The sequence below is a fragment of the Thermobia domestica genome, chromosome 6 (genome assembly GCF_964235325.1).
Source record: "Thermobia domestica chromosome 6, izTheDome1.hap1.1, whole genome shotgun sequence".
In the NCBI taxonomy this organism is placed as follows: domain Eukaryota; kingdom Metazoa; phylum Arthropoda; class Insecta; order Zygentoma; family Lepismatidae; genus Thermobia; species Thermobia domestica.
This window is the reverse complement of record NC_137459.1, coordinates 39,228,059-39,253,803: the sequence shown is the minus strand read 5'-3', so window position 1 is coordinate 39,253,803 and position 25,745 is coordinate 39,228,059. Positions and strand designations below refer to the sequence as shown.

At 36.8% G+C, this 25,745-nt stretch overlaps 1 protein-coding gene across 2 annotated transcripts in view; it reads left to right on the top strand.

The window, feature by feature from the left end:
* Positions 1 to 25,745, top strand: part of LOC145687953 (caveolin-1-like) — a 255,610-nt gene that overhangs the window by 167,271 nt on the left and 62,594 nt on the right. For both annotated transcript variants that reach the window (XM_081761552.1, XM_081761551.1), the window contains one exon: positions 20,571 to 20,657. In XM_081761552.1, the coding sequence (XP_081617678.1) occupies positions 20,571 to 20,657 (87 nt within the window). The remainder of the gene's footprint in view (positions 1 to 20,570; positions 20,658 to 25,745) is intronic.

The following is a 25,745-nucleotide window of genomic DNA, read 5'->3' as shown; positions in this document are numbered from 1 at the left end:
CAAATTAAACAGGGCACCACTGAATCAACTAATTACATGAGCGAAAAAATCTTCGGCGACAATTCTAGTTGCGTTAAGTTTGATATTGTTGTTGACGTGAGAGAAACAATGCAGTACACAATATTTTTACTGTATTTTTTTCTGACAGGACAACTCGGCATTTTCGAATTATACTTTGCACAAAATACACATTCACACAAAGTTCTTCTTCTCCACAAAGCGCTCAGTGTTGCAAAGTAATAAAAATATCCGAAAAAAAGGGAAATTTGGGTGAAATATCTAAAATATCTGATTATTAATTTCCACTCATTTGTAATACTTTCATGCATGTTACAGTGGGAAGAAGTGTATAAATAACAAGTTAGAACTTGTACAATTAGGTAGAATAAATCTGAGCTAGAGACATTTTAAAAGAACATAGTGGTATATATTGGGGATGGGAAAGAGTTTAATAGATACTAAGACCCATAGAAAAAAGTGTTCAGACATTACTAAGGATCACCCGTTTTAGTAATAGTTCCCTCGGATTCTCAGAATCAAGTGAGAATATAAATGAGGAGTGTATTTCCAAAACATGCTAAATCCAAAAATGTTCGATTTTGAATTGAATATGGAAGAGCTAACTTCTACCCAACTTCTTACGTTAAAATTTTGTAATCTTTTTTTTTTTTTTTTTTTTTTTTTGTCAAAACACATTATTTTCTGTGCTAAATTCTGTTTGAAATATCACTTACGGTAGTGTTTCAATGTAAAAAGATATAGTTTTTCGCCCTTTCTGAAAAATTCTACCAAACGGATTTAGCATGTTTTGGAAATGCATTCCTCAACTTTAGAACTTGTTTTCCACCCACCTTCACGCTGGATTATGCGAGACGGTAAGTATTATCAGTTAGTAACGAGCATATTTGATCTCTTAAGGACAATAGAAGTTTGATTCGACTTTTATCATTTATATATTAAAGTGCTAGGTTTATATGTTTGTCTCCAAAGAAAAGAATTTTTTATTTTTGTCTTCAATCTTTTCGACAATGAGATCTCGAAAACCACAAGCACTACAAACGTTTCGTTTTCACTGGTCGATTCCAGATATTATGTAGATTGTCCAGTTCTAATTGAGCATTTGAAAAAAATGTGGCCGTTATTTCTTTATTACATTTTTAGGAGTACACTGGAAGTGTCGAATTTTTTTAAAAAGTAAAGCATCGTATCCTTTGAGTTATATATACCAACACAACTTAGTTCTATACAGGTATTGTATGTCTCTCAACCGTTTGCTTCATGACCAAATGATAATGAAAAATGAAGGGTAACCACTTCTCCAGGCTAAGATGAATCTTTATTGTTTGGATTGTTTTCCCCAATGAACACCATGTATCACTGACATTATAATTAATTGTGTATGTAATGTATTTCCTTATTACATACTGCATGTAGGGAGAAAGAAAACACTGATCATACATGAATTAGAAACTCTAACTGGAAGTACGATCAATCTTGCAAATGGTGCGAGATATTGAAAAAAATCTCCTCTTTATGGTAGCCCTTGGCGATTTTTATCAAGACGTCTTTCACTTGTGTTTGTAAAGGGATATGTACAGATGTTGTGAGGAATGACGAGGAGATTCATGTTCATATGTGAATGGTGCGTTGTGTAGAGAGCGCAGGTTCAGCTAGTAGTTTCATAAAGTTAAAAGAAAAAAAATCAAAAGTATGATTTTGTCTAATACACATAACAGGTACGAGAACTTTCCATTTGTTCATCTACTGAAGCAGAAACGAAACACACAGGTGTTATTTTCCGCTGACTTTTCAGGCAGCTGAGTTCTCTTGCATTTCTAGTTCCAATATTTCACTGATTTACGACAGCTCTTTAGCGTACAAAACCGCAACGTAGCGTTCGCCAGCAAAATTACCCTCTTCAAATTTGTTCTCACGTCATCTCCAAGTAAAAGTACAAAAAACTGAGACTCATTTCCTTGACGTAGCACGCATAGGCAATCTTCTTTTCATAAATTGGCAACTTTTTTCTTTATACGAAAAACAAAAACAGTAATAAAAATAAAAGTTACAAACATTTGTTGTCTTCTAATCAAGGTCTTGAAAATTAAATTTCTAATTTGAAAAATGAAACGCTATTAGGTGAATTAAAGGCAGTATTTTTGAACTCACAGCTATACAGATAAAGCAATCATAATGATGTAAATATAAAGTATTAATTGCTTACAAACTTGTCGAAGTAAAATCTTTAACGGGATGATTAGAGCAGTGATTCTCAGCCTTTTTTGAATGACGGCAAACTTTGCTGAAATTCCATAATAATAATAATAATAATAATAATAATAATAATAATAATAATAATAATAATAATAATAATAATAATAATAATAATAATAATAACTATTATAATAGTGAAATAAATTAGTTTTTATAATGGGTTTATATATAGTGAACATTATTGCTACCACTCGAGGTGTTGACTGGTACAATCTGTTTGGATTGTAACTAATTATTATTAATTTTTTTATGACTTTTAAATTCTACAATCTCGCGACACACCTTAGGGGACTGAGTGACATACCAATGTGTCGCGACACATTTGTTGAGATGTGACTTCCTGCATAATATGGAATCAGAATCACAATTTGGAAATTACTCATAGGCTAGCATCACCTTTGGGATCAAAATTGAACCAGAAAAGACTGTTTCAGAGACTTGACCAGAAAAATAAGAGATACTCAGTGGGGGGCGCGGTGGCTCAGTGGTAGAGCGTTCACCTCCGGTGTTTGAGGTCCCTGGTTCGATCCCAGCTCGCGCCGTGTGGACTTTGTGGTGGACAAACATCGTGCTCGTGGGTTTTCTCGGGGTTCTCCCGTTTCCTCCCACTTTCTTCATTCCACCATTTCACTCATCTCTCATCATCACCGTCTCCTTTAGCCTAATCGGCATAAGCGTGGGACGTAAAACTTAAAGATTTCATTTCATTTTTCTAATTTTTCAGTGGTGGAAAGAGGACCCACTCTCTAACATTGTTTTGACTAACCTTCTTTGGATGGACTCCCGTCACATTTGTAACATTTACTTTTGAGGTAAGAAAATGACAAACCATTGTGTCCCGCAAAAGAGTGAGGACGGGTGATTGACGTGTCCCCCGTCTCTGGCGCCACTGATTATCTTAGAATTGGTTGCTAATTATCAAACTAATTTTCCTCCATTGGAATAATGAGATCACAGCATCTCAATCGAAACTTACTAGTATATAAAATTTCAATTTTTGAAACAATTTACTGTAGACACACAATACATCTAAACAAGAAATGTACAGATACGTCTTATTGATAAGCAAACCTATAGATTGTCCTTTCTAATTTGATATTGACTATTTTCTAGTTGAATTATTGGAATAATTACTCAAAATATTGTTCGTTTGATTAACAGAATGGGTTTGTGTCAGTAACTTACGACTTAATTCCAAATCAAGGTACATAAATTTTGTGTTGGACCAAGCATAATAAGTCAACTGGGTTCTACTACTAAAATTAAGAGATATTAAAATGTAGTCTAGAAACTCAGAACGACGACGGAATCGAGGCAATAACCAAAAATGCCCGAAATAAAAGCAATCTGACCGAAAATACCCCTTTTGGGGCTATTACGGGATGGGAGGAAAATGAGTAGATTGTTGAAAATTACGTCAATAATGTCACACATGTCCACAGATGAATAAGCTTATGAGTCTTACAAGGGAAGTTGGATACAAAGCACTCGCCTGCCGAGAAACTGAACATGCCATTTGAAAGAACAATTCACACTGATTACAACAAGCTAATAACATTTCTACACGGTTGAGAATTTTCAGAGGGATTCAACGTTAAATGCACGATTTCACCTCCCAGCAACCTACCGTTATTACGCAGTTTTGAACAACACCAACTGCTACTGTTTGATCACACGACGGTTGGTAAAGACGTAATGGATTTGAATACACCAAAGAACTGTACACGATTTGTACAACCATTTGATGTGTTTGGATTCCGACCAATCGAAGATTATGGCAGGGGATTTGTACATAGTATGAAACTTCTTCATCCAGACGTTATGACGTACCAACGATACAATCAAACAAAGTTCATGTTCATGAAATTCATGTCCACTGCGATACATTGGACTGTTTCCGTTTGCGTTCCACAAGGCAGGTTACCGAACAAATTAGATACCTTTTGAACCACCTGTCGAATTTGCTTTTCGCTTTGGTTATGTTAACTGTTCCCTTGATGGATGCAAAGCAATTGCACATATAAAATGTTCATGGTGCAAGGAAGTCTTTTGCCTGCGTCATTTCTTCATAGAACAGAACAACAATAGTGATCAATTTTCATCTCTAACCTATCTTTATTGTGAGCTAATGTAATGACTAATATTAACTAACAAACCCGTTAGTTATTACAAAACAGTTTTTTTCTGTTACCTCCGATAGATTTCAATTCGTATGTCAATATTCGTTTGTAATAATGTTGCGCTTAACGCGTTTAAATGCGCATATACTCATTTTTTCATATAAACTTCCAAGTTGAATCTCTCGAACAATTCTCAACCGTACAGGAAATTCATTAGCTTGTTGTAATCATGAATTGGTCTTTCAAATAGCATGCATATTTTATCTACAGGCGAGTGTTTTCCCCCGAACTTCCCTTGTTAACTAAGGTGTAATCTTTAAGACAAATTTTCATAAAGGATAAGGCTTGATTCACATTCTCCGTTCAAACACTTTAGTATATTCAGCACGGAGCTTATAAAAAATAACATAGTTTCAATTGCAGGTGATCGTACAGGAATGGTGTAAAGTGTCCGTCCAGACAAGCAGTGTATCTAGAACGAAACAAAGCAACTGGTTGGTTGGTTGAGAACATGCGAGAATATTTTGCTTGATGTGTTACGTACAGACTTACAATAAATCAACATAATTTTAGTACATCAATATACTGCCATTTACAAGTAATAACAACATGATTTGAGAATCTTATCAGGAAGTTGTCCTTCATTTTACTTCGCACACTCTGTTAGCTGTTCGATTGGACGTTTCTGTATAGCACCTCCCATTCTGGCAATGTTGACCCGTAGTACATAATCTACACTACCAAATTCAGTGTAGAAAGTTTTCAATCCATGTTTAGGTGGCATGCACAGACTTTACCGGAACAATACGTGGAGGATGTCTTTAAAATGTACGTAACATCAACATTCTACGCGGACACTAACCATTGTTGTTTTTGTAATACGCTTTTGCAGAGAATGCTCATTGTACATCGTTTCATGATTTCAATGCAACTAAATGGTAATGTAAGGGCTGTAAAATGGCAGTAAAGACCTGAAACTGCTAACTAACTAACTCTATGGCCTATGGAACCCGGATGTTCAATGCCGCGTTCACAAAAGCTCTCCACTGACTTCTATCCTTAGCTAACTGTATCCAGTTTCTACTTTGTATTCCTATCTCTGCGAGATCCATCTTAATATTGTCCTCCCATCTGCGCCTAGGTCTTTCTAATGGTCGTTTTCCGATTGGTCTTCCAGTCAAGACTTTGAAAGCGCTTCTACTTTCTTCCATTCTAGCTACATGACCCGCCCACCTAAGCCTCCTAGACTTGACGACTCTAACAATGTTGGGTAAACCATATAAATTATGTAGTTCCTCGTTATGAAGTTTCCGTCATTCTCCATTCCCGTTCCTCTTAGGTATGAATATTCGTCTCAGGATTTTGTTCTCAAATACTTTCAGTCTATCTTCTTCCCTCAGAGTAAGTGACCATGTTTCGCAACCATACAGAACAACAGGCATGATTATCTTTTTGTATATTTTAAGCTTCAAATTCCTCGACAGAATTCGCGACGACAAGAGATTTTGAACCGAATAGTAACACGAATTCCCTGCTTTTAGTCGACATTTAATTTCTCCGTGAATATGATTTTCCTCTGTTAATATTGATCCTAGATATTTGAAACTATCCACTTTATCAAAAGTATTATTTAATATCTTAACGCATGCATAATTTGCTGGATTCCGGTTCCGACGCACTTCCATGTATTTAGATTTCTCTGCATTTACTTTCAAACCCATGTCCCTGCAAGCGTTTAATAAGATCTCTGCATTTCTTTCTATTGTTCTCCTATCACCCCCTATTAAATTTACATCATCAGCATATGCCATAACCTGGTGAATACCGTTCAACTCTAGGCCCTGGTTGCTATCTTTGATTTTCCTTATAGCGTATTCCAGCACGAAGTTAAATAATAATGGCGACAACGCATCTCCTTGTTTCAGGCCATTTTCGACGTGAAAGCTCGTGGACAAAAATTTTCCTACCTGGACTTAACTTTGGGATTCATTTAAACATATCTTAATTAATCTAATTAGCTTTCTCGGTATTCCAAGTTCTGTAAGAACGATGTGTAATGTTTCTCTCCTAACCGAGTCGTACGCCTTTCTAAAATCAATAAATAGTTGATGTACCGGGGTATTGTATTCCCACTTTTTTTTCGAGTATTTGGCGAATGGTAAATATTTGGTCGATAGTTGATCGATTTCGTCTAAATCCGCACTGATAATCTCCAATAATTTCATCTGCGTATGGGGTCAATCTTGCTAATGGAATATTTGAAAGTATTTTATAGGATGTTGACAGAAGAGAAATGCCTCGATAATTATTAGTCAGTTTTGTCACCTTTCTTGTGAATTGGAACAATGATTGATTCCTTCCACTCTTGTGGCAATTCTTCCTTGTTCCAGATAAGGAGAATGAGTTTGTGTATCTTGTTCCACAATTTTTCGCCTCCAGCTAAAATTAACTCAACCGGAATTTCATCTACACCCGGAGATTTGTGTTTCTTTAATTTCTTTATAGCGGTTCCTACTTCTATTCGGTTGGGTTCTGGAATATACGGTTCTGCGGTGTGTATCTCCTTTTCTCCACGCACACTAGTTTTTGGTTGCGTGTTATGTAAATCGTCAAAGAAATCTTTCCATCTATTTAAGATGCTATCCGTGTCAGTGAGAACTGAACCGTCAGATTTCTTTAATATATAAGCACGAGGTTGATAGCCTTTCTTAAATTCGTTGATTCCCTTATACATGTCCCGGATGTTTTTAATTTTACTATTATCTTCAAGTTCCTTAATTTTAACTTTCAGAAAATCGCCTTTCTTTGTTCTAAAAGTTTTGGAAGTTTTCCGCCTGATATCTGTAAAATTTTGTGTAGTCATTTCATTCGGATTTTGTAGCCAGCGTAATTTTTCCTGTTTTCTCTTCTCTGCTAGTTTTATGCATTCCTGGTCGAACCATGGTTTGTTCCTACGTATTTCCGCGTGTCCCAATTTTTCTTTTGCTGAAATTTTAATGCTATCTCTAATTTCAGTCCAGGTATCCTCAACACTAGTGCACTCCGAATCTTCTAAAGCCGAGAATCTATTCGAAACTTCAATCTGGTAGTTCTCTCTTACCTGGCTCTCTTCTAATTTCTTTAAATTGAATCTCTCCGTTTTCGGACAATGAATACTACCTTTATTCAACGATAACCGTTCTCGTATTATCGCTGCTACCAGGTAGTGGCCAGTGTCACAATCAGCCCCTCTAAACGACCGGACATCAATTATGCTAGATTGCCTTCTTCTATCTACTAAAACGTGATCAATTTGATTGTGTTTTCCCGTCTGGTGATGTCCAAGTGTATTTATGAACGTCGCGATGTGGGAATTTTGTACTCTTCACGATTAGGTTTTTGGATGTTGCAAAGTTCACGAGTCTAACACCGTTGTCATTACTTTCCTTATGCAGACTTTCGTTCCCTATAATCGGTTTGAAAATATCCTCTCGTCCTACCTTCGCATTGAAATCCCCTAATAGAATTTCCATATGGTATCGCGGGAGTTGGTCAAATATCCGTTCCACTTCTTCGTAAAAACTGTCTTTTATATCGTCATCCTTATCTTCAGTTGGGACATGTACTCCCATGCGCAAAAAAAATTGCGCGTATACTGTAACTCAAGATTTTTCGCATTTATTCAATTTTCCTTACGTTTATGGGTAAAATTCAGTTATTAGTATGTGGAGATAATAGAAAGCAATCCATCTAAGGAGATATTTCCAAAAAATATAATAAAATAATAAAAATATAAGCAAAAAACAAAATTATGCTCGGTTTTGTGTATACTGGCAACGATGATTTCTAGGGATTTTTTCAGTAACAGATCACAATTGCGGAGGGAATTCAGTAGGGGAATCGAGAAGTTGGATCAAGGAACTCGATAGTGGACTAAAATGTTGCATTTATTGGTTAAAACCTAGTGTGTAGATTGCCTTCCAAATATAAATTAGCTTCTGTAACTAAGATGTACGAAAATATAGAATTAAACAGAAAAACTCTTATCTTAAGGTTCGAAGCGATACGCACCATGGTTATGAAGATTATTTCTTTTAAAAAAAAGAGCCAACACAACGTAGCCTCCGTGGTTAGGTGGGTAGAGTGGCGGAGTCGTAGTTATTTTATTATTTTGACACCACATCGAATCCCATCCCATCCCATCCCATCCCATTTTTTTTTACAAAACATTATAATTTTCATGTTAATAAGAACCGAAGCAATATAATAAGGACAACTTACTGATATTTTGCTGTAATGACGTATTTATCCAGGATTAGAAAACTATTGTTAATAGCTATTGTTTCCTATTCATGTTGTTGTATAGTTTCTCTCATCCTGTTTTCTTGGGGAACAAAACAATTTTGTCTCCAACGAAGTGTGAAGGATATATACGGACATAAAAAGACATCTTAGTACCAAACGTGATTTATCGTGATGAAGTGGACTAGTTTGCCATTATTAAAAAAAAAGAAAAAGAAAAAGTGGAGTTGGCTTTTCTTTAGGTTTTAGCTAAAAAAAATATATTTTTCTTTATAGGACTATACTTTATGAGGCAAGGTGTGTGATCATACCCACAAATTTAGCTAGGGAGTGAAAGATAATCGTTTATACAAACATTTTACAGGTTTAGGTGCGTGAAACACCAATACACCATGGTCTCGCTTATCCGACCATCCTTTGTTCCACATACCATATAATCCGATATATCATGGCAAATAGCACCAATCGGCAAGAAGATCTCCAAGTTGTGGTCTTAATCTATTTTTCATGCTGTGGAGTCTATCGCCTAGCGCGCCCGTCTACACCTTGACTCATACATCTATCATTCAGTGCAGACACGTATCCAGGTTTTCTATTCGGAGGGGGCCCAACACGAATCCTCGTAAGCACGTAATTCTAATGTTTTTAAATATCAATAATAATAATAATAATAATAATAATAATAATAATAATAATAATAATAATAATGCAACAGTTCTGTACCTCTCTTAAACTTTTTCCTACTTTTCATTTATAAACCGGTTTATTTTGGAAACTGCATTATAGCACAAACAAAATGAAACATATTTTCGAGAGAAATGTAACTAAAGAAAACTGTCTGCTACGTATATCATATAACAAAAATAGCAAGAAGACATGGAGTGTATCGTTCTAATATATTAAAGTTAAAAACAGAACGGAAACGAAATGTTAATCCTATTTAAGACTGTTCTTTAATTCCACCTGACCTGGCATAATGGCATCATGGTATGTTCTTAGAATTATAACAAGACAACAGCACATTGCCCAAAGTTTGGACACTGACTACTAGTAAACTGATATAAAAGAACCTCAAAAGGGTAAAGGCAAGTTTATTAAAAAGTGCTTGAGTTTCGGAGAGAGACAGCTCTCAGGCCCTCACGCTGGATACGTCCCTGATTCAGTGCAGTGCAGTTATTTGTTATAAAACATTATTATTAGATGCGTAATATGTAAAATTATATCATAAGTTTTACTTTTAATAGGTCTTTTCTTAACACATCCATATTATCCAGCGTTCCGCCTGCCTGTTTATGTCGGATAAGCGAAACTCTACTGTATTTCCAAAGCTAGCATATACATGAACTAGAATTGTATCGTCCTAGAACAGACAATAGTCTGAAATGCTTATATTAAAAGGCTGGAATAAAAAAAGCATAAGTACTGTTTTGGAAGCGTGAGAACAAATTAAAATCAATTCAATATATTTCCTAGGTATCAGATTATCATCTTATTATGTCGATGTGTATTCTTTTTTAAACATATTTTTAAAAAGTTATACCATTCGCAATATTCCTAAGGAAATCTAAAGAAAAACTTCTTGTGCCTCTTATGGCAAAGCGGCTTAAGTGCATGGTCCGAAACCGATTCCCACGTTAAGGTATAGATAAAGTTCCCGTACTTCAAAAATGCAAATCCGGGACGCTACTAAATTACGAGAATCTTTGAAATGCTTAAAACTGAAAGAAGTGTTGAATACTAATTTACTTTCCTCCATTAGATAGAGTTGTTCAAGTATTACGTTATCACATTTTTATTCATTTCACTAGATCTTCCAAGAACGCCAATTTCTCTGTAAATGGGGGGGGGGGCATTCAAATGCAGAAGAGATATATATATGAAGATTTTAAGACAAATTACACTCAAATAATGCCAAATATTGTATATTCATAAATACAAAGGAGGCCTACATGAGCTTTGAGCGGGCCCGGCCCCCCAGGATCGGCGCCCTTGCCTTCTTCCTAGTTAAGCAAACGTAAGCAGATGATTTACTCCCTCCTCCTGGTAAGCAAAATTGTTTTTTTTTTTTCCTTCAAGATCTGTTGTGTTTCGTGAAATAACAGCAGGAATTTCCTGATTACTTAACCATCTAAATGAATGTTTTCACTTAGAGCCATACCGTCGATTCGCGTTGCCTAGGACTAAAATAAATTAAGGGTCAATAATGAAGATGAGACTTCCATATCAAACATGAAGAGACATGTGGATCGGAGATCTTTCTTTGTTCCAACTTTGATTTTTTCAAATCCATGATGGGAAATTATATTATGAGTACAATTTTCGAAATTAATAGTATACAATCGTAAAAATATCTTACAAAACGATGGTTTATTGCAAAATACTTTGACTCAAAGAATAAATGACAAGTAATAAACTTGTTACTTTTCCTGAAGAGTCTAAGTCGTGAATGAGACGGAAGCTGTCGAGCGTAGTGCTTGGAACGATTGCCTCACTTGTTCTACCTTCCCGTGGCGCAGCCTTGATTCGACTTGATCCTAAACGGATTATTCAGAAGTCGAAGTCGGAAGATGTTTCCCATTTTTCCAAAACACTCTTGGTCGATTACAATCTGCCTCACTCGTGAGGGGACAATCCCATGCCGTAAGCGTCGGTGGACCACCGATAGGCAACTAGTGACATGTCCCCAAAAATTGGCGGTCCCGCAGCCAAAAATTGGTCCCACTTCCGTTTTGAAAATTATACCACCACCGGCAGAGAAGCGACGGAACGCCAAAGAAACACAAAATTATTCCCCTAAAATACGTTAAATCGCCGATATGCGTAATTTCTTTGCATCAAGATGAGTCTAAAAACATTTTTAAAAAAATAAAACGAAAATGCCCTGAGCTGGGCGTGAACCATCAACCTTAGGGTTACTAATTGCGTGTTCTTCCGAATTCGTCACGGAGGCGATTATGAAGACACAGCTTGTAGAGTGATAAATCGTTGAAGTCTTTTTAATATTTCTAATCAGAGTGCTTCTTTAACCGTGTATATTTGAAGACAACTGTTCGGAATCAAATCAAATGCACTCGTCATGTAATTTTATAACAAAATTGCAAGCGTCTATTTACTTTTTTCATAGTTCTTTCATATTCACTTGCTAGTGATCGGCGACAGTTGCCAACTAAATTCATACAATTATACGCACCCACCTCTAGATTTTTCACTTCATGATGTAAAGGCAGGAGTTACTCTTGACCCCCGGAGCTCAAATATTGTCCTTATAATAACAATTCGTCAGGGAAAAATAATATATAATAATAACCGCATGCACATGACTGGCGATAGTTCATGTTGGTCCCTTTACGATTCTCCGTGACAAATCAAACGAGCGCGGACCAAAATGAAGTCCTCGTTCTTACGTTGTGGTAACTTCAATACCCCCGATTCTAGATATCTGCTTCGACTCGACGAATCCCTGCCACTAGTGGCACGCTAGCGGCAATCCTTCGACGCGTCGCTATATCGACGATCGCCATTTACCGGCAAGTGAGCCACTAGGAGTTGGCGACGTTTACGGCATGGGGAAGCTAATAAACAAACAAACAAAAAAAAATAATAATAATAAATCTAAAGCCTTATAAAAAAGTTTTCTGAAAAGTTACATCTAGCAAAATCATTTGTTGGTATTCCAGAACTGTGAATTCACCTTTATTCATAATTTACTTCTATCGTAGTTTTGATATGAGAATGATATGTCTGAAACTAACACAGGTCATTAATACTTTTTTTTTTTTTTTTGCTTTACTCAGATTTAGCAGTTTTACTTAACTGTCAGTCAATTTGGATCTGTGATGTCAGAGTTTTAGAGATTTCCTTATTTTTTTCATTTCTAAAAAAGTTTGCAAATAACACCATTAACGTATCTCTTTCGATATTTCCATATGTAATGGCTTGGTCACTCCCAGTATATTTCAAACAATAAAATATTTACGGTGTCTTACTCCATTAATCCGAACTACATTTTATATCCAACAACTCTGTGCATTTTCCCTTAAATCTGCAAACTTTCTACTAGGTTAAAACTCAGTATTTTCTATTTTCTTCCTTTCTTGCTAAAACGAAAGTGTTCTTTAGACAACCTGGAATGATGGCTCTATACTACATTATGTTGTATAGAGCATTTTATGTAGCATATCATTTGACAGTTGGACACTTTCTTTTTATATTGAAAGCAACAGGGATTAAGTCCTTCTACACTTATATGAAAAGTAAACACATTCTTTTTAATTCGTGGAATTGTGCCAATGCACTAGGTCCAGAGAGTTTTTAATTTAAGATAATAATAATAATAATAATAATAATAATAATAATAATAATAATAATAATAATAATAGTTATTAGTATTATTATTTTATTATTATTATTTTATTATTGACTTAGGTTTTCCTGAATATTAAGCAATATTTCACAAAAAGCTGGTATTTTTAAACAAATGTGTTCGATATCAAGTTTTCATAAAAGTAGTCACTCTCTCCTATTAATAATTTCAGAGGGGCCGCGGTGGCTCAGTGATAAAGCGTTCACCTTTGGTGCATGGGATCCTTGGTTCGACCCCAGCTCGCACCAAGTGAATTTTGTGGTGGAGAAACACCATGTGCATGGGTTTTCTCGGGGTTCTCCCGTTTTCTCCCACTTTTTCATTCCACCATTGCATTCATTTCTCATCATCACCGTGTCCTTTAGCCTAGCCGGTATAAGCGGGGGTCGTAAAACTTAAAGATTTGATTTCAAATAATTCCAACCCAAACAGTTGCAGGAAGTATGTCATTTCGAATAAAACAAACTACTCTATAAAATTCTGAGTATTATTATTTTTTATATATACAATTCTAGCGGACCTTATTTCTAAATCGAAGGGTAAGAAGACTAAATTCACTCTCTTATTATTATAAATTCATTTCAATTGAAGCAGTTAAAATAGTTGGAAAAAATTAGAAAGCCATACCCTATATTCCAGTGTGCCACAACCGGATAACGTGGCACACTGGCGTGCCCAGCAAAATGAACAGTGTGACGCAAACTTTGACCTATTATTTACAAGAATATTTGTCGAGTTTATTTTATTTATTATTATGAACGATTCTTCCACGGAATGTGATTGAGAAAATTGCTCGAAAAAACGCATCCCATACAGTAAATTACACCTTATGTATTTTTTTCAGAGCAATGATTCAAACTATATTTGTAAAAAAAAATAAGCAAAATCTTTACAGCTATTTTTGAAACAATTTAATTATTTTAAATTTTCATCCTTCAGTAAACTACCCTTATTTTTAGGTGTCGGAGAATATAGAATTCGAAACGATAAAGTGTTATAAAAACTTCATGTCTAGACTTAGGTCCAGATACGTCGAACAGTATGGCCTCTATTTGAATGCATGTAAAAGCGTGACGAACCAACAAACGAACAGATGGACAGACATCAAAATCACTTTTTCGATATGTGGGGGCGTGAAACTTGAATTCATTGAAATCTCGAATTCGATTTTTATCACTATTACTACAGTTTCTTCTTTGGTCGCTTGAACGTGAAAAAGAATAGGAATACAACGACACGTAAGGTGATAATTTGTAATTCCCAAAATTTAATGAGTTACGTTTAATGTGTTGCCATGCTAGAAAAAAAGCTTATGCCTGTTTGTTATATCATTTTAATATCAGTTTTTCACGCTACTATATAATGTAGAAATATGGTATGATTATCGTTCATATTCATTCTATATTTGGAAAGATTCGTGTTCCGTATACATAGATCTGTATAATTTAGTTACGTTCAACGAAAGCATTCTTGCACTTGTGGATATGAAAAAAAAGAGAGAGAAAGTCAATACTCTAAAAAGGAAAAAACAAGCACACACACACACACACACATAAACGATCATTTAACATCAGGTCGATGTAACAAGGGGTAAGACTGCACAGATTTTCAAGGTCGCGTATGTTCTTCCTGACACACAAACCCGAAGTGAGTTGTCTGCTGTTCAAGAACGGGAAGTAACATACAAGACTATAAACTGAAAACAATAACTGCTTCCAATAGTACACGTATTCTAATACTGAATAAATACGTCGATTAAAGGATACTACCAATAAATTATTTCCTTATTATATTGTTTCGGTTCTTATTAACATCAAAATTATACACTTCCTATAATGTTTTGTAAAAAAAAAAAAAAAAAGGATGGGATGGGATTCGATGTGGTGTCAAAATAATAAAATAACTACGACTCCGCCACTCTATCCACCTAACCACGGAGGCTACATTGTGTTGGCTCTTTTTTTTTTTAAGAAATAATCTTCATAACCATGGTGCGTATCGCTTCGAACCTTAAGATAAGAGTTTTTCTGTTTAATTCTATATTTTCGTACGACATCTTAGTTGCAGAAACTAATTTATATTTGGCAGGCAATCTACATACTAGGTTTTAACCAATAAATGCAACATTTTAGTCCACTATCGAGTTCCTTGATCCAACTTCTCGATTCCCCTACTGAATTCCCTCCGCAATTGTGATCTGTTACTGAAAAAAATCCCTAGAAATCATCGTTGCCAGTATACACAAAACCGAGCATAATTTTGTTTTTTGCTTATATTTTTATTATTTTATTATATTTTTTGGAAATATCTCCTTAGATGGATTGCTTTCTATTATCTCCACATACTAATAACTGAATTTTACCCATAAACGTAAGGAAAATTGAATAAATGCGAAAAATCTTGAGTTACAGTATACACGCAATTCTTTTTTAGCATGGGAGTACATTTAAAACAATAATATCACACCACCGTCCCTTAAGAGTAATAAAAGAAAGTCTGTCAGTACCAAATTCAACCCGTTTAATGGCTGGTAATATACGTTTATGAACGAAAAACTCTGTTCCTAACTGGCGATTTTTATTTCCTTCCCCGTAAAGGAACGTAAAATTTCCGGAATTCACAGATCCATTTCCTTCCCACCTAACTTCCTGAACTCCTACTAGGTCCACCCTGTATTTCTCTAACTCACTCGTTACGGATTTTAACGCGCCTGCCCTATAAAGACTCCTAATATTCCATGTTCCAAACCTCATGTGCATTTTCTTTTGCTGATGTCGTGCCAAGTTATCAGTCCTTGTCCGAGGCTTTTGTGAATATTTCTGAACAAGTGCTTTTTTTTTTTTTTTTTACAGGATGAGGTTGTTAGCCTTACCCAAACCCCCAAGTTGGAAGACCACTCCTAGTCTGCTGTCCGCGACTGCTTATTCAGTATATTCGCAGCTAACCTCTATATCTAGAGGCATTCTCCTCGATCCGCAACCTGGGGACGCGCCATGCCGTGATGACAGGAACCCACGTTACACGGCCTGAAACTGCTGAAGTAACAGTTACCTATATTTAGTCTTGCCACAGCCCGATTCACTTTTGCACCCTGTGTACATCAAACGATAAAGCTAACACCACTATCCATTCAGATACAAAGTGTGTCCAGTGTGGATCCTATCAGTAAAAAGACACCTATAGTTTTAAATGCAAGTATTCACACAGTGCAACCTGTCTGTTCAAACACAGAATAGCACGGAGCAAATCAAATGTTTTGGGTAGACCCATTGTAGTATTTTTCCCTAAAATGTTTTCTCTGACAAGTTACGTGTCTGAAATGGAACGAATAATACCAGGTTATCATAAAGTAAGTATCGCTATTCAGAGAACTCTGGAGACGTAACCATTTAACAGAATGCAACCAAACTTGGTAGGAGTATATTTAGGAACATGCAGAAGCGACTGATGTAGAAAATAAAATTAGTTTCAATTTTCTCCACCAGAGGTAATTGTGGCGCTATACAATGTTAATTAAGTGCATCGTGGAAGGAAAACGACACTATGTGCCAGAAGAGAATTTATGGTGATCTGGTATTTGCTTCTTATTTCTTACCGCATTCTTTGCGTTGTGATCAAGGGCAGTGCTTAAAGTGACATCAGATGAGGTGACGGTATGGAACAAATATGACCACTTAGAGCAGTAATTTTGACAGAACCCTAAAAAGTATTTCTACTCCTGACATTTTTGCACCATTTTTGACGTGAAAATCTATAGAAAGAGAATGAGTGATTGAGTGAGGACTAATATGTAAATGTTTTACTCCCCATTATCATCAGCCTAGTATTCAATGAATATTGTTTTCCGTTTTATTTCATTGTATTGTATTGTATTGTATTGTATTGTAATCCACTAGTATTTAATGATTTTTTTCCAATTTCATTTCCATTTTCAAAAGCTTCTTCTGGTCTTGTTTTGTCTCGTGGTCAACACTAATTTTCTTATACGGGCCTGAAATTTTAGCCCGAGCCCGGCCTGTGATTTTACAATGTGAGGCCCGACCCGTGTCCGAAATATGTTTTAGCATTTAGGCCAGAGCTTGTGTGAAAATCAAATGAGCCCGAATTACAGAGACTTAGTAATTATTCTAATTAACGCGAAATTGTATTTTTATTTACAGCAATTGGAGGTTTAATTTTCCAGTTGTGCTTTGAAAGTTCTCCAGAAAGAATGGTGCAATATACGTCGTTGTACAGTATATTTACAAAGTTAGGCGCAAGAAATATGGTTGTATATTTAAAAATTCACGGCCCGAGCCCTTGCAGACCTCTAACCAGACTGTCCCGGAAGTCCTGCACCATCAACACACTGACCTGCATGAGGTAAAACTTTGGAAGGATAGGTGACGCCACCAGTGAAAACTGTGGCCGTGCATAGAGGACAGGTTCGTGGATCAAGTGAAGGCAAGTACTGCGTGTGTAGCGAGCGTTTCTGTAAAGCCAAATGTGCAACATGAGTACTAAATTTCAACTTGAGCTGTGCTACGATTTTTATGGAAAAACGAACTAACTGCAAAAGCTGTAGCGAAGGAAAGGACACCGTACAAAAAGCATTACATTTCCTCGTCAGTCCTATTTGGGTGTTTTTTGGATATGTTGTAGCTGAGGACCTCCCAGGAAATTGTTTATATAGGGTCAACTCCCTATGACCAACCATGTGCTCCCCAGAGATCACCAAAGGTCACACAACGGGTGTTGGTAGAATTGGTTCAAACTTGGCATACAAAAAATAGTTGTGTGTTATACTGGGCTACGGCAAATCAGGATAGTCCACGTAACGATGTGACTTTTGGTGACCTCTGGAGGTCACAAGGTTGGTCATAGGGAGTTGGCTCCATGTAAACAATTGACCGGGGGTCCTCATCTAAAACATATCCAAAAATCACCCAAGTCGGACAGACGAGGAAATGCAATACTTCTTGTACGGTTTGACTTTTGGTGACATCTGAAGGTCACAGGATTGGACATAAGGAGTTGGCATTATATAAACAATTTACCAGGGATTCTCAGCTACAACTTATCCTAAAATCACCCAAATCGGACAGACAAGGAAATGTAGCGCTTTTTGTACGGCAGTCTTTGTCGTTTATAACACTGACAGCAGAACAGAGCAGAACAAAGGAATACTGGATCGATCGACAGCTACCCGTTGGTTCACAAAATTTACTTCAGGTGATTTAAGCCTCGCAGACAAGCCCCATAAGAGTAGATCTCCGATGGATATTAACGGCCATCTGCAAGATGCTGTGAGTGCTGAACCACAATCGAGTACGTGTGTGTTAGCAAGAGTAGTTTAGACATCCAAATCGACAGGAAACCGTCAATTGCATGCCATGCATTACGTCAATAAACTGCCCCGACAAAGTCCTCATGAGCTGACAGAGGAGCAGGCCCAGCTCGAAGTGGCAATTTGCTAGAATTTGTTTTAAAAAATCCGCGTGATCTTTGTTTCTGGTGGAGGATTGTGACAGGAGATAAAACCCTCACACACGTAAACAGTGGGCGAAAAGAGGACAGGAAGCCCTGGACAATGTGAAACAAGACAGATATGGGAAAAAGTTCATGCTGTGTGTTTGGTGGTGTATTGACGGGATAATTCATTTTGAGTTTGTTCCAGAGGATCGTGCTGTAACAGGTGAACTGTATTCTGAACAATTACGCCGAGTATATGTCATTCTGAACAAGAAATATCCGGCATTAACAAGAGGAAGAGCTTATTGCTGCAAATTGACAATGCTCTGAGTCATCGGTCTCTAAATGTGACCAACACCCTGGCTGAACTTGACGTGTTTGAGTTGTTACCTTATCCTGTCTATAGTCCAGATGTTGCACCCTCAGATTATTGTTTTGCTTTCTCTCTCTCCCTCTCTCTCTCTCTCTCTCTCTCTCATTTCTTGTGTGGTCGGCTATTCAATTCAAATGATGAAGCGCAGCTGCCTGTCGCGAGTTTTTCAATTCTAAACCTTCCAACTGGTATCGCCATCAGATTGAACTGTTGTCCCAAACATGGGTGAAGGTCATTTTCCTGAGTAAAAGTTTGTTTCTGATATTCATGTTTCTTTTTCCTTCATGTATGGTGCAGAGCTTTTGGAACAACCTGGTAATTGTAAACACAGAAGTCCAGACAATGTGAAAATAATCCTTTTGAATTTAAAGAAGAGTCCTGTCAATGACAAAGGAGGATCCAGGTTAAACATTTTAGGCGGGTGGTACGGTAGTTAAAATTTTTTGAGGGGAGTGGATTGCTTGCCCAAATGTTGAAAAAAATCAAGAGCACAAATTCTGCTATTGAATAGTGTGATAGCAGCAGCAGAAGGAAGTATTTGATAGTACAATCATATTTGTTGACTCGATGCTAACATCGTACTCATTTCTATGAGTAAAATATTTTCTTTTCTGGAAATAAATTACAATTTAAATCAGTGATTTTTACCGGTATGCCATACCGGCCGATTTTCGAACTTTCGGATGCATAACCGGCTCACTTTAAGCACTGATCAAGGGGTTCCGGCTTCGATTTTCGGTGAATACAGACGTGAGTGGGATCCCATGTTAACCTGTAGGTCCCGTCCTTAGAACGTCATCATCATCTCATACTGTATTAGTCACCATGGATTTTCCTTGCCCAGGGACTTTCACGTGAAAGACTCGCCTTTGGGCAGAACCCTACATCACCATCATCGCCCATAACACATCACTACACAACGAGGTTATTAATAGGAGTACAAATAAATGCCACGCGTGGAACGGAGGACATAATTACGGCCTTTCTTTCATTGAATATCAATAATATCATTTGTCTTCCGAGGCGAGATTTGACATTAATCTTTTCCTGAAAGTTTGGGAGGAGCTTGCAGTTTATGAGTACACAAACACTAACATTTAAGTTCGTTTTTGTAAGATATTCAAGAATTGTAAAGAGACGCTTCAGCTCAAAAGCCCCCCTCCCGTCGTAAATTCGTCACTGACCACGGGGTATAAATAGCATTTGAAATCAATACCACGAGACCCACAAGGAGAGGTAATTACAGCCTTTCTTATTATTTAGCACCACTAGTGTCGTTCCACGCTGCATTTACTTGGTGTTGCACAGCGCCACAATTACCTCTGGTGGTGAAAATTGGAACTAACTTTATTTTCTATACCAATCGCTTCTGCATGTTCCTAAATATATTCCTACCAAGTTGGGTTGCATTCTGTCCAGTGGTTATGTCTCCAGAGTTCTCTGAACAACGATACTTATTTTATGATAACCTAGTATAAATTCATCACAATTTTGACCCATACGAAACAAAATTTTGGAGGTATCATGATTTAGCTTTGACTAAGTTATGTTATAATTATTTTGTTGGAATACTCAGATCTCCGTAGTTTTGCAGAGACATTGTTACTCAAAAATTCTGTGTTTTACCACTTAAGTTTAGATTATATTGAAAATTTTAACTTTTAATTTGTATTGTAATTTTAATTAGTTTTTTCCTGATCTCTTGTAGGAACAATTTGTCAAATACTTCTCTATGGGAAATACTGTGATGGACATGGAAAACCGGGATCCCAACAACCTGAATCAGCATTTACAGGTAAAATACAATTTTTGAAACAACTTAAGGTTGAAAAAAACGCGCTTAAATGAGAACTGCGTGTTTCTGCTGGTAAGAAAACCTATCGCTTGTTCTTTCTAATTTGATGTTGATTATTTTACACAATGAATCTTGGGATACTACAGCATATTACATGGCATGTAATCTATACACATATAAATAAAAGTCAGTATGATTGTGACTTTCACTTTGACGGTGCAGTTTAAGAGAGGGGAGAATATATATATATATATATATATATATATATATATATATATATATATATATATATATATATATAATATTTTTTATTGGAATCGGTCTAAAAGACCGGTGCGAGTTGTCGCGTTACAAAAATAGTGTGAGTTCTCCCGGGTTAAGTACTGTTTTCTTTGTGCAAGCCTTCTCTTCTAAATTGACACGAAGCAGCAATGCTGGTAGACCATATCTGTGTTGAACTTCCCTTGCAGTTTCACTCGTCTATATATTTATCCTCTTATAATACACATATACAATTAAATTTTGAAGCCTCAGTTCATCTAAGATTACTTTAGTATCCACCAAAATATACCACGATAATTATTTCAATAAATTAAATTATTTTTATTCCTTTTAAACTTTATATGTCCTTAATACTTATCATTCATTTGGCAGAAGTTAAAAATACACTTCAATCTACTACAAGGTGACCAGACGTCCCGTTTTAGCCGGGACAGTCCCTTATTTTCAACCGTTGTCCCGTTTTTTCCGATTCTCAAACTGGACGCCTAAAGGTCCCGTTTTTAAGCAAACATGACCCAGGTGTCCCGTAATTATTATTCAAAATATAAATGGTCAATGCTAATTCTACACTCTTCCGTACCAACACTCATTGGGAAGGTTCAGCCGTGCCTAGAACCTCTGAATATTCAAATGAGAATTGAGTGTTCTGTGGTTCAAATTGGGATTGAGTGGGAATTCTGAGTGTTGAAGTAGATAAAAGTATTGTTGGGTAGTACCTAAGTTAGAAACGCTGTGTTATCATTCTTACTTGTGTATTTTGTAAATTGAAAACACTGCTGAGTCCCAAAATGCAATGTGAAGTCAACCCCCCCCCCTCCCCGTCGCCGATTCGTATGCGTCCCGTTTTTGAAAGTAAAAGTTCTGGTCACCTTGATCTACTATGGCTTCCTCACTTATTATATCTTTAACAACGTAAATAAAACAAGTATAAACAAGTCTGGCCACAACATTTGTTATCATAAGGTACCGGACTATTGTCCTAGTTGCTCTAAAACTAAATATACATAAATGTTATTGTTGCATCCTATTCTAGCTCTTACTGGTTCGTTCAAATAAAAGTTACCTTTTTCGAAGCATTTGATTAATTAAATGCTTTCTAAAAGTAACAACAATGGAGGAGAGTATTGTCTCCTGTGAGTTTTTGCTTGTAGATAGAATGGCACATTGCTTTTATCTGTATTAAACTCGGATCGATTTACTCCTGAAACTTGAAAGCTGAAATCGAGACCAGGAGATCTTCTTGGTTCAAAGACAGCTCAAGGTACTTATTCAAACACGAACATGTTACTATTGAAGCGAGTCTCCCCTCTCTCTCTCTTTCTTTCTTTCTTTCTTTCTTTCTCTCTCTCTCTCTCTCTGTTTCTTTCTTTATGATTAATTCGTTTTGAACATAAGAAAATAAAGGCCTTCTTACGGATTGTAAATTTTCTCCCTCTCAGTAGCATTTCCTATCCCATACCCGCAACAGTCAACAGTGGTTTTTCTTACTATTTTATAAGCATTGATCTTACAAGGTCATTGTCCAAAAGAAAGACTCAAGTGAGAACACGCCAATGTATTTTTTCCTTTCTAGCTTCTGTCTTTGAAAAGAGAACATCATTAATAAAAAGTCATTAATCATTAAATTCGTGCATGCAAACCATATTCGTTTCGAGCAGTTTATACAAATATGAAGCCCAAAGGATCTAGACGAGTTCATCCCCCTGCAGGGTTTGTACCCCTAATATGTACTTATACAACCTCTTAATGGAAAGCTCTTGATGAAAAAATAACCAAAAGAAATATTTTGTAAACAACGTAAAACGTTATTTCTTTGAAACAACAATTAAGGATTATTTCCTGCTTCAGTGTGTTTTTCATAATAGCCCTTTCATATGCAGCAACTGACTTGCGCTACTGAGTTGCGCCACTAGTATCAACGGAAATATAAACCAAGCAACTGATAGCAGACAACGACACCCTTTTTCTGTTTGGGGGCCGCGGTGGCTCAGTGGTAGAGCGTTCACCTCTGGTGCTTGGGGTCCCGGGTTCGATCCCAGCCCCGCCAAGTGAACTTTGTGGTGGGCAAACACCGTGTGCGTGGGTTTTCTCGGGGTTCTCCCGTTTCCTCCCACTTTCTTCATTCCATCATTTCATTCATTACTCATCATCATCGTCTCCTTTAGCCTAACCGGCATAACCGTGGGACGTAAAACTCAAAGATTTTATTTCATTTCATTACCCTTTTTCTGTTTTTTAATCTTTCAGCACCCTTTTTCTTTCTCTGTAGTAGGACGGGGTTGCCAGAACACAAGAAATATATAGCACCTAGGCTACTAAGCTACATTAGACATAGATCCGTGACTTTAATTCTAACCACGGTATGCGGAGCACGATGGCTCACTGGTAGAGCGCATATCTCTGGTGCATGAAGTCCCTGGTTCGATCACCGACGAAGTAAGTTTGTTGTGGACGACACCTGTCCATGGGTTTTCTCGGGGTAGTCCGTTCCTCTCACATTCTCATTCTACCAATTCTTCCATTACCATTCATTTGCTTTAATCATCGACTTTCTTGTCCTAGTGAGTTGATGAGTTGATTTTGAGTTTAACGTCCCGTTCAGCAGCGAGGCTATATGAGACGTGGACCTACCGATTAACGTGGAATCCAAACCACATGAGCTCCCGCCGGGAATCGAACCCGGCTCTCCCACGCCAAAGGCACGTACGCTAACCACTTAGCCACGGATGAGCTCTTCTTATCCTAATGAGCATACTTGTGAGTCATTATGATTTCATTTAATTTTTCAAACCAAAGTACCTACCACCGGGAATCAAATTCGACCTCCTGCATATGCAGCGAAATTCTAACCACCAAGAATCCAATTAATGTATGTTTGGTTTTGTCAACAACATATTTCCCTCCTTTACTTCTCTCCTTAGTGGTTAAATAATAATAATAATAATAATAATAATAATAATAATAATAATAATAATAATAATAATAAATAATAATAATAATAATAATAATAATAATAATAATAATAATAATAATAATAATAATAGATCCGGAAATACTTCATTTGGCAAATGGGGATGGTCGGAAATCGGATGACCAATATACAAAGAACAAAGTATAATAGACGACTAGTTAACTCCCATGGGCACATTTTACGTTACAGAAAGATCAGGACTATAAAGGTAATTTTGAAGATGGTAATAATATAAAGAAACAGGCAAAATCCGTTTCTAGTATCTTATGCGTTCACCACAGGAGTGATACTGCATTTTACCCCAAAATATAGGAACAGTTTATAGTTGTTTTAAGACAGTCGAGAACTCCAGTATATGGTGGAAATTAAGCTAAATTTTAAGCGATAACCAAGTGTGCATTTTTCGTCTCTAATTCGTAATCCAACTAAGTTTATTTATTTATTTTCTTTACAAAAATTCATTGGCAGCCTTGTGCGGAGGCAGACACTGCAGTTGCCCCGTGCGAAAGCTTCAATTTAAGACAATGCTTCTTCACTAGAGGCGGATACTGAGAGTTGCTCGAGATGTTTGCGCTAGAGCAGACGGTGGCAGCAACTGTTTTAGTAGAAGCAACTGTGGTTGCCTCGTATGAAAACTCCAATTTAAATCAACGCTTCACAAGCAGTTGCGCAAATGAGTGGCTGCGTGTGAAATGGGAATAAGAGGCCATACGGACTATATTGAGCATCATCCATATAATTCTTATTTTTGGGCCCGCAATCGGGTTGATAGTTAGTTGGTTGGTTTAGAGTTTAATATCAATTTCAGCACTGAGTCTATTTGAGACATGGGCACACACCTTTAACGTAGGATTTTTACTATATGAACTCTCAGCGAGAATGTGTATAGATTGCCATACGGCTTAAAATGATGTAGGTTTGGGAAATTGTTTTTAAAAATAATGTTACTTTTGTCTGTTTCAAAAACATTGCAGCAATAGCTTTTCGCAGTTGTAATTACAAGTTCTCGCTATTGCATAATTTTAATCAACCTTGTAAACTTTACCAATGTTTATTATATCTCCAAAATCCATAAATAGCATTAAAAAAGGGGCCGTGATGGTTCATCTTTGGTGCGTGAGGTCGCTGGTTCGATCCCAGCTCGCGCCAAGTTTACTTAGACTTTATAGTGCATGGGTTTTCTCAGGATTCTCCCGGGGGCGCGGTGGCTCAGTGGTAGAGCGTTCACCTCCGGGGCTTGGGGTCCCTGGTTCCATCCCAGCTCGCGCCGTGTGGACTTTGTGGTGGACAAACACCGTGCTCGTGGGTTTTCTCGGGGTTCTCCCGTTTCCTTCCACTTTCTTCATTCCACCATTTCACTCATCTCTCATCATCACCGTCTCCTTTAGCCTAACCGGCATAACCGTGGGACGTAAAACTTACAGATTTCATTTCATTTCAGGGTTCTCCCGTTTCCTCCCACTTTCTTCATTCCACCATTTCATTCATTTCTCATCCTCACCATCTCCTTTAGCCTCCTGGCATAACCGTAAGATGTAAACCCAATGATTTCACAAATAGAATTATGACGTTTACGTTTATTTGAAATCATCTGTGGCATTTATTCAAGAACTTTTTTGAAATAAATTCTCTTGACAAAAAAAGTAAAATTTTCAATCCTTCGTAACTTTGTTCCTTGTTACAAATACGATATATCGGAACAGTTGACACTAATGTACAGTAACGAACATAAATAAGTAGAGGTAAGAATCTTTATTTCTTATCGCTCCAACTTCTACTTATTTATGTTCGCGTTGATACGTTCGTCTCACTTGTATTACTGTTATAGTAATGGG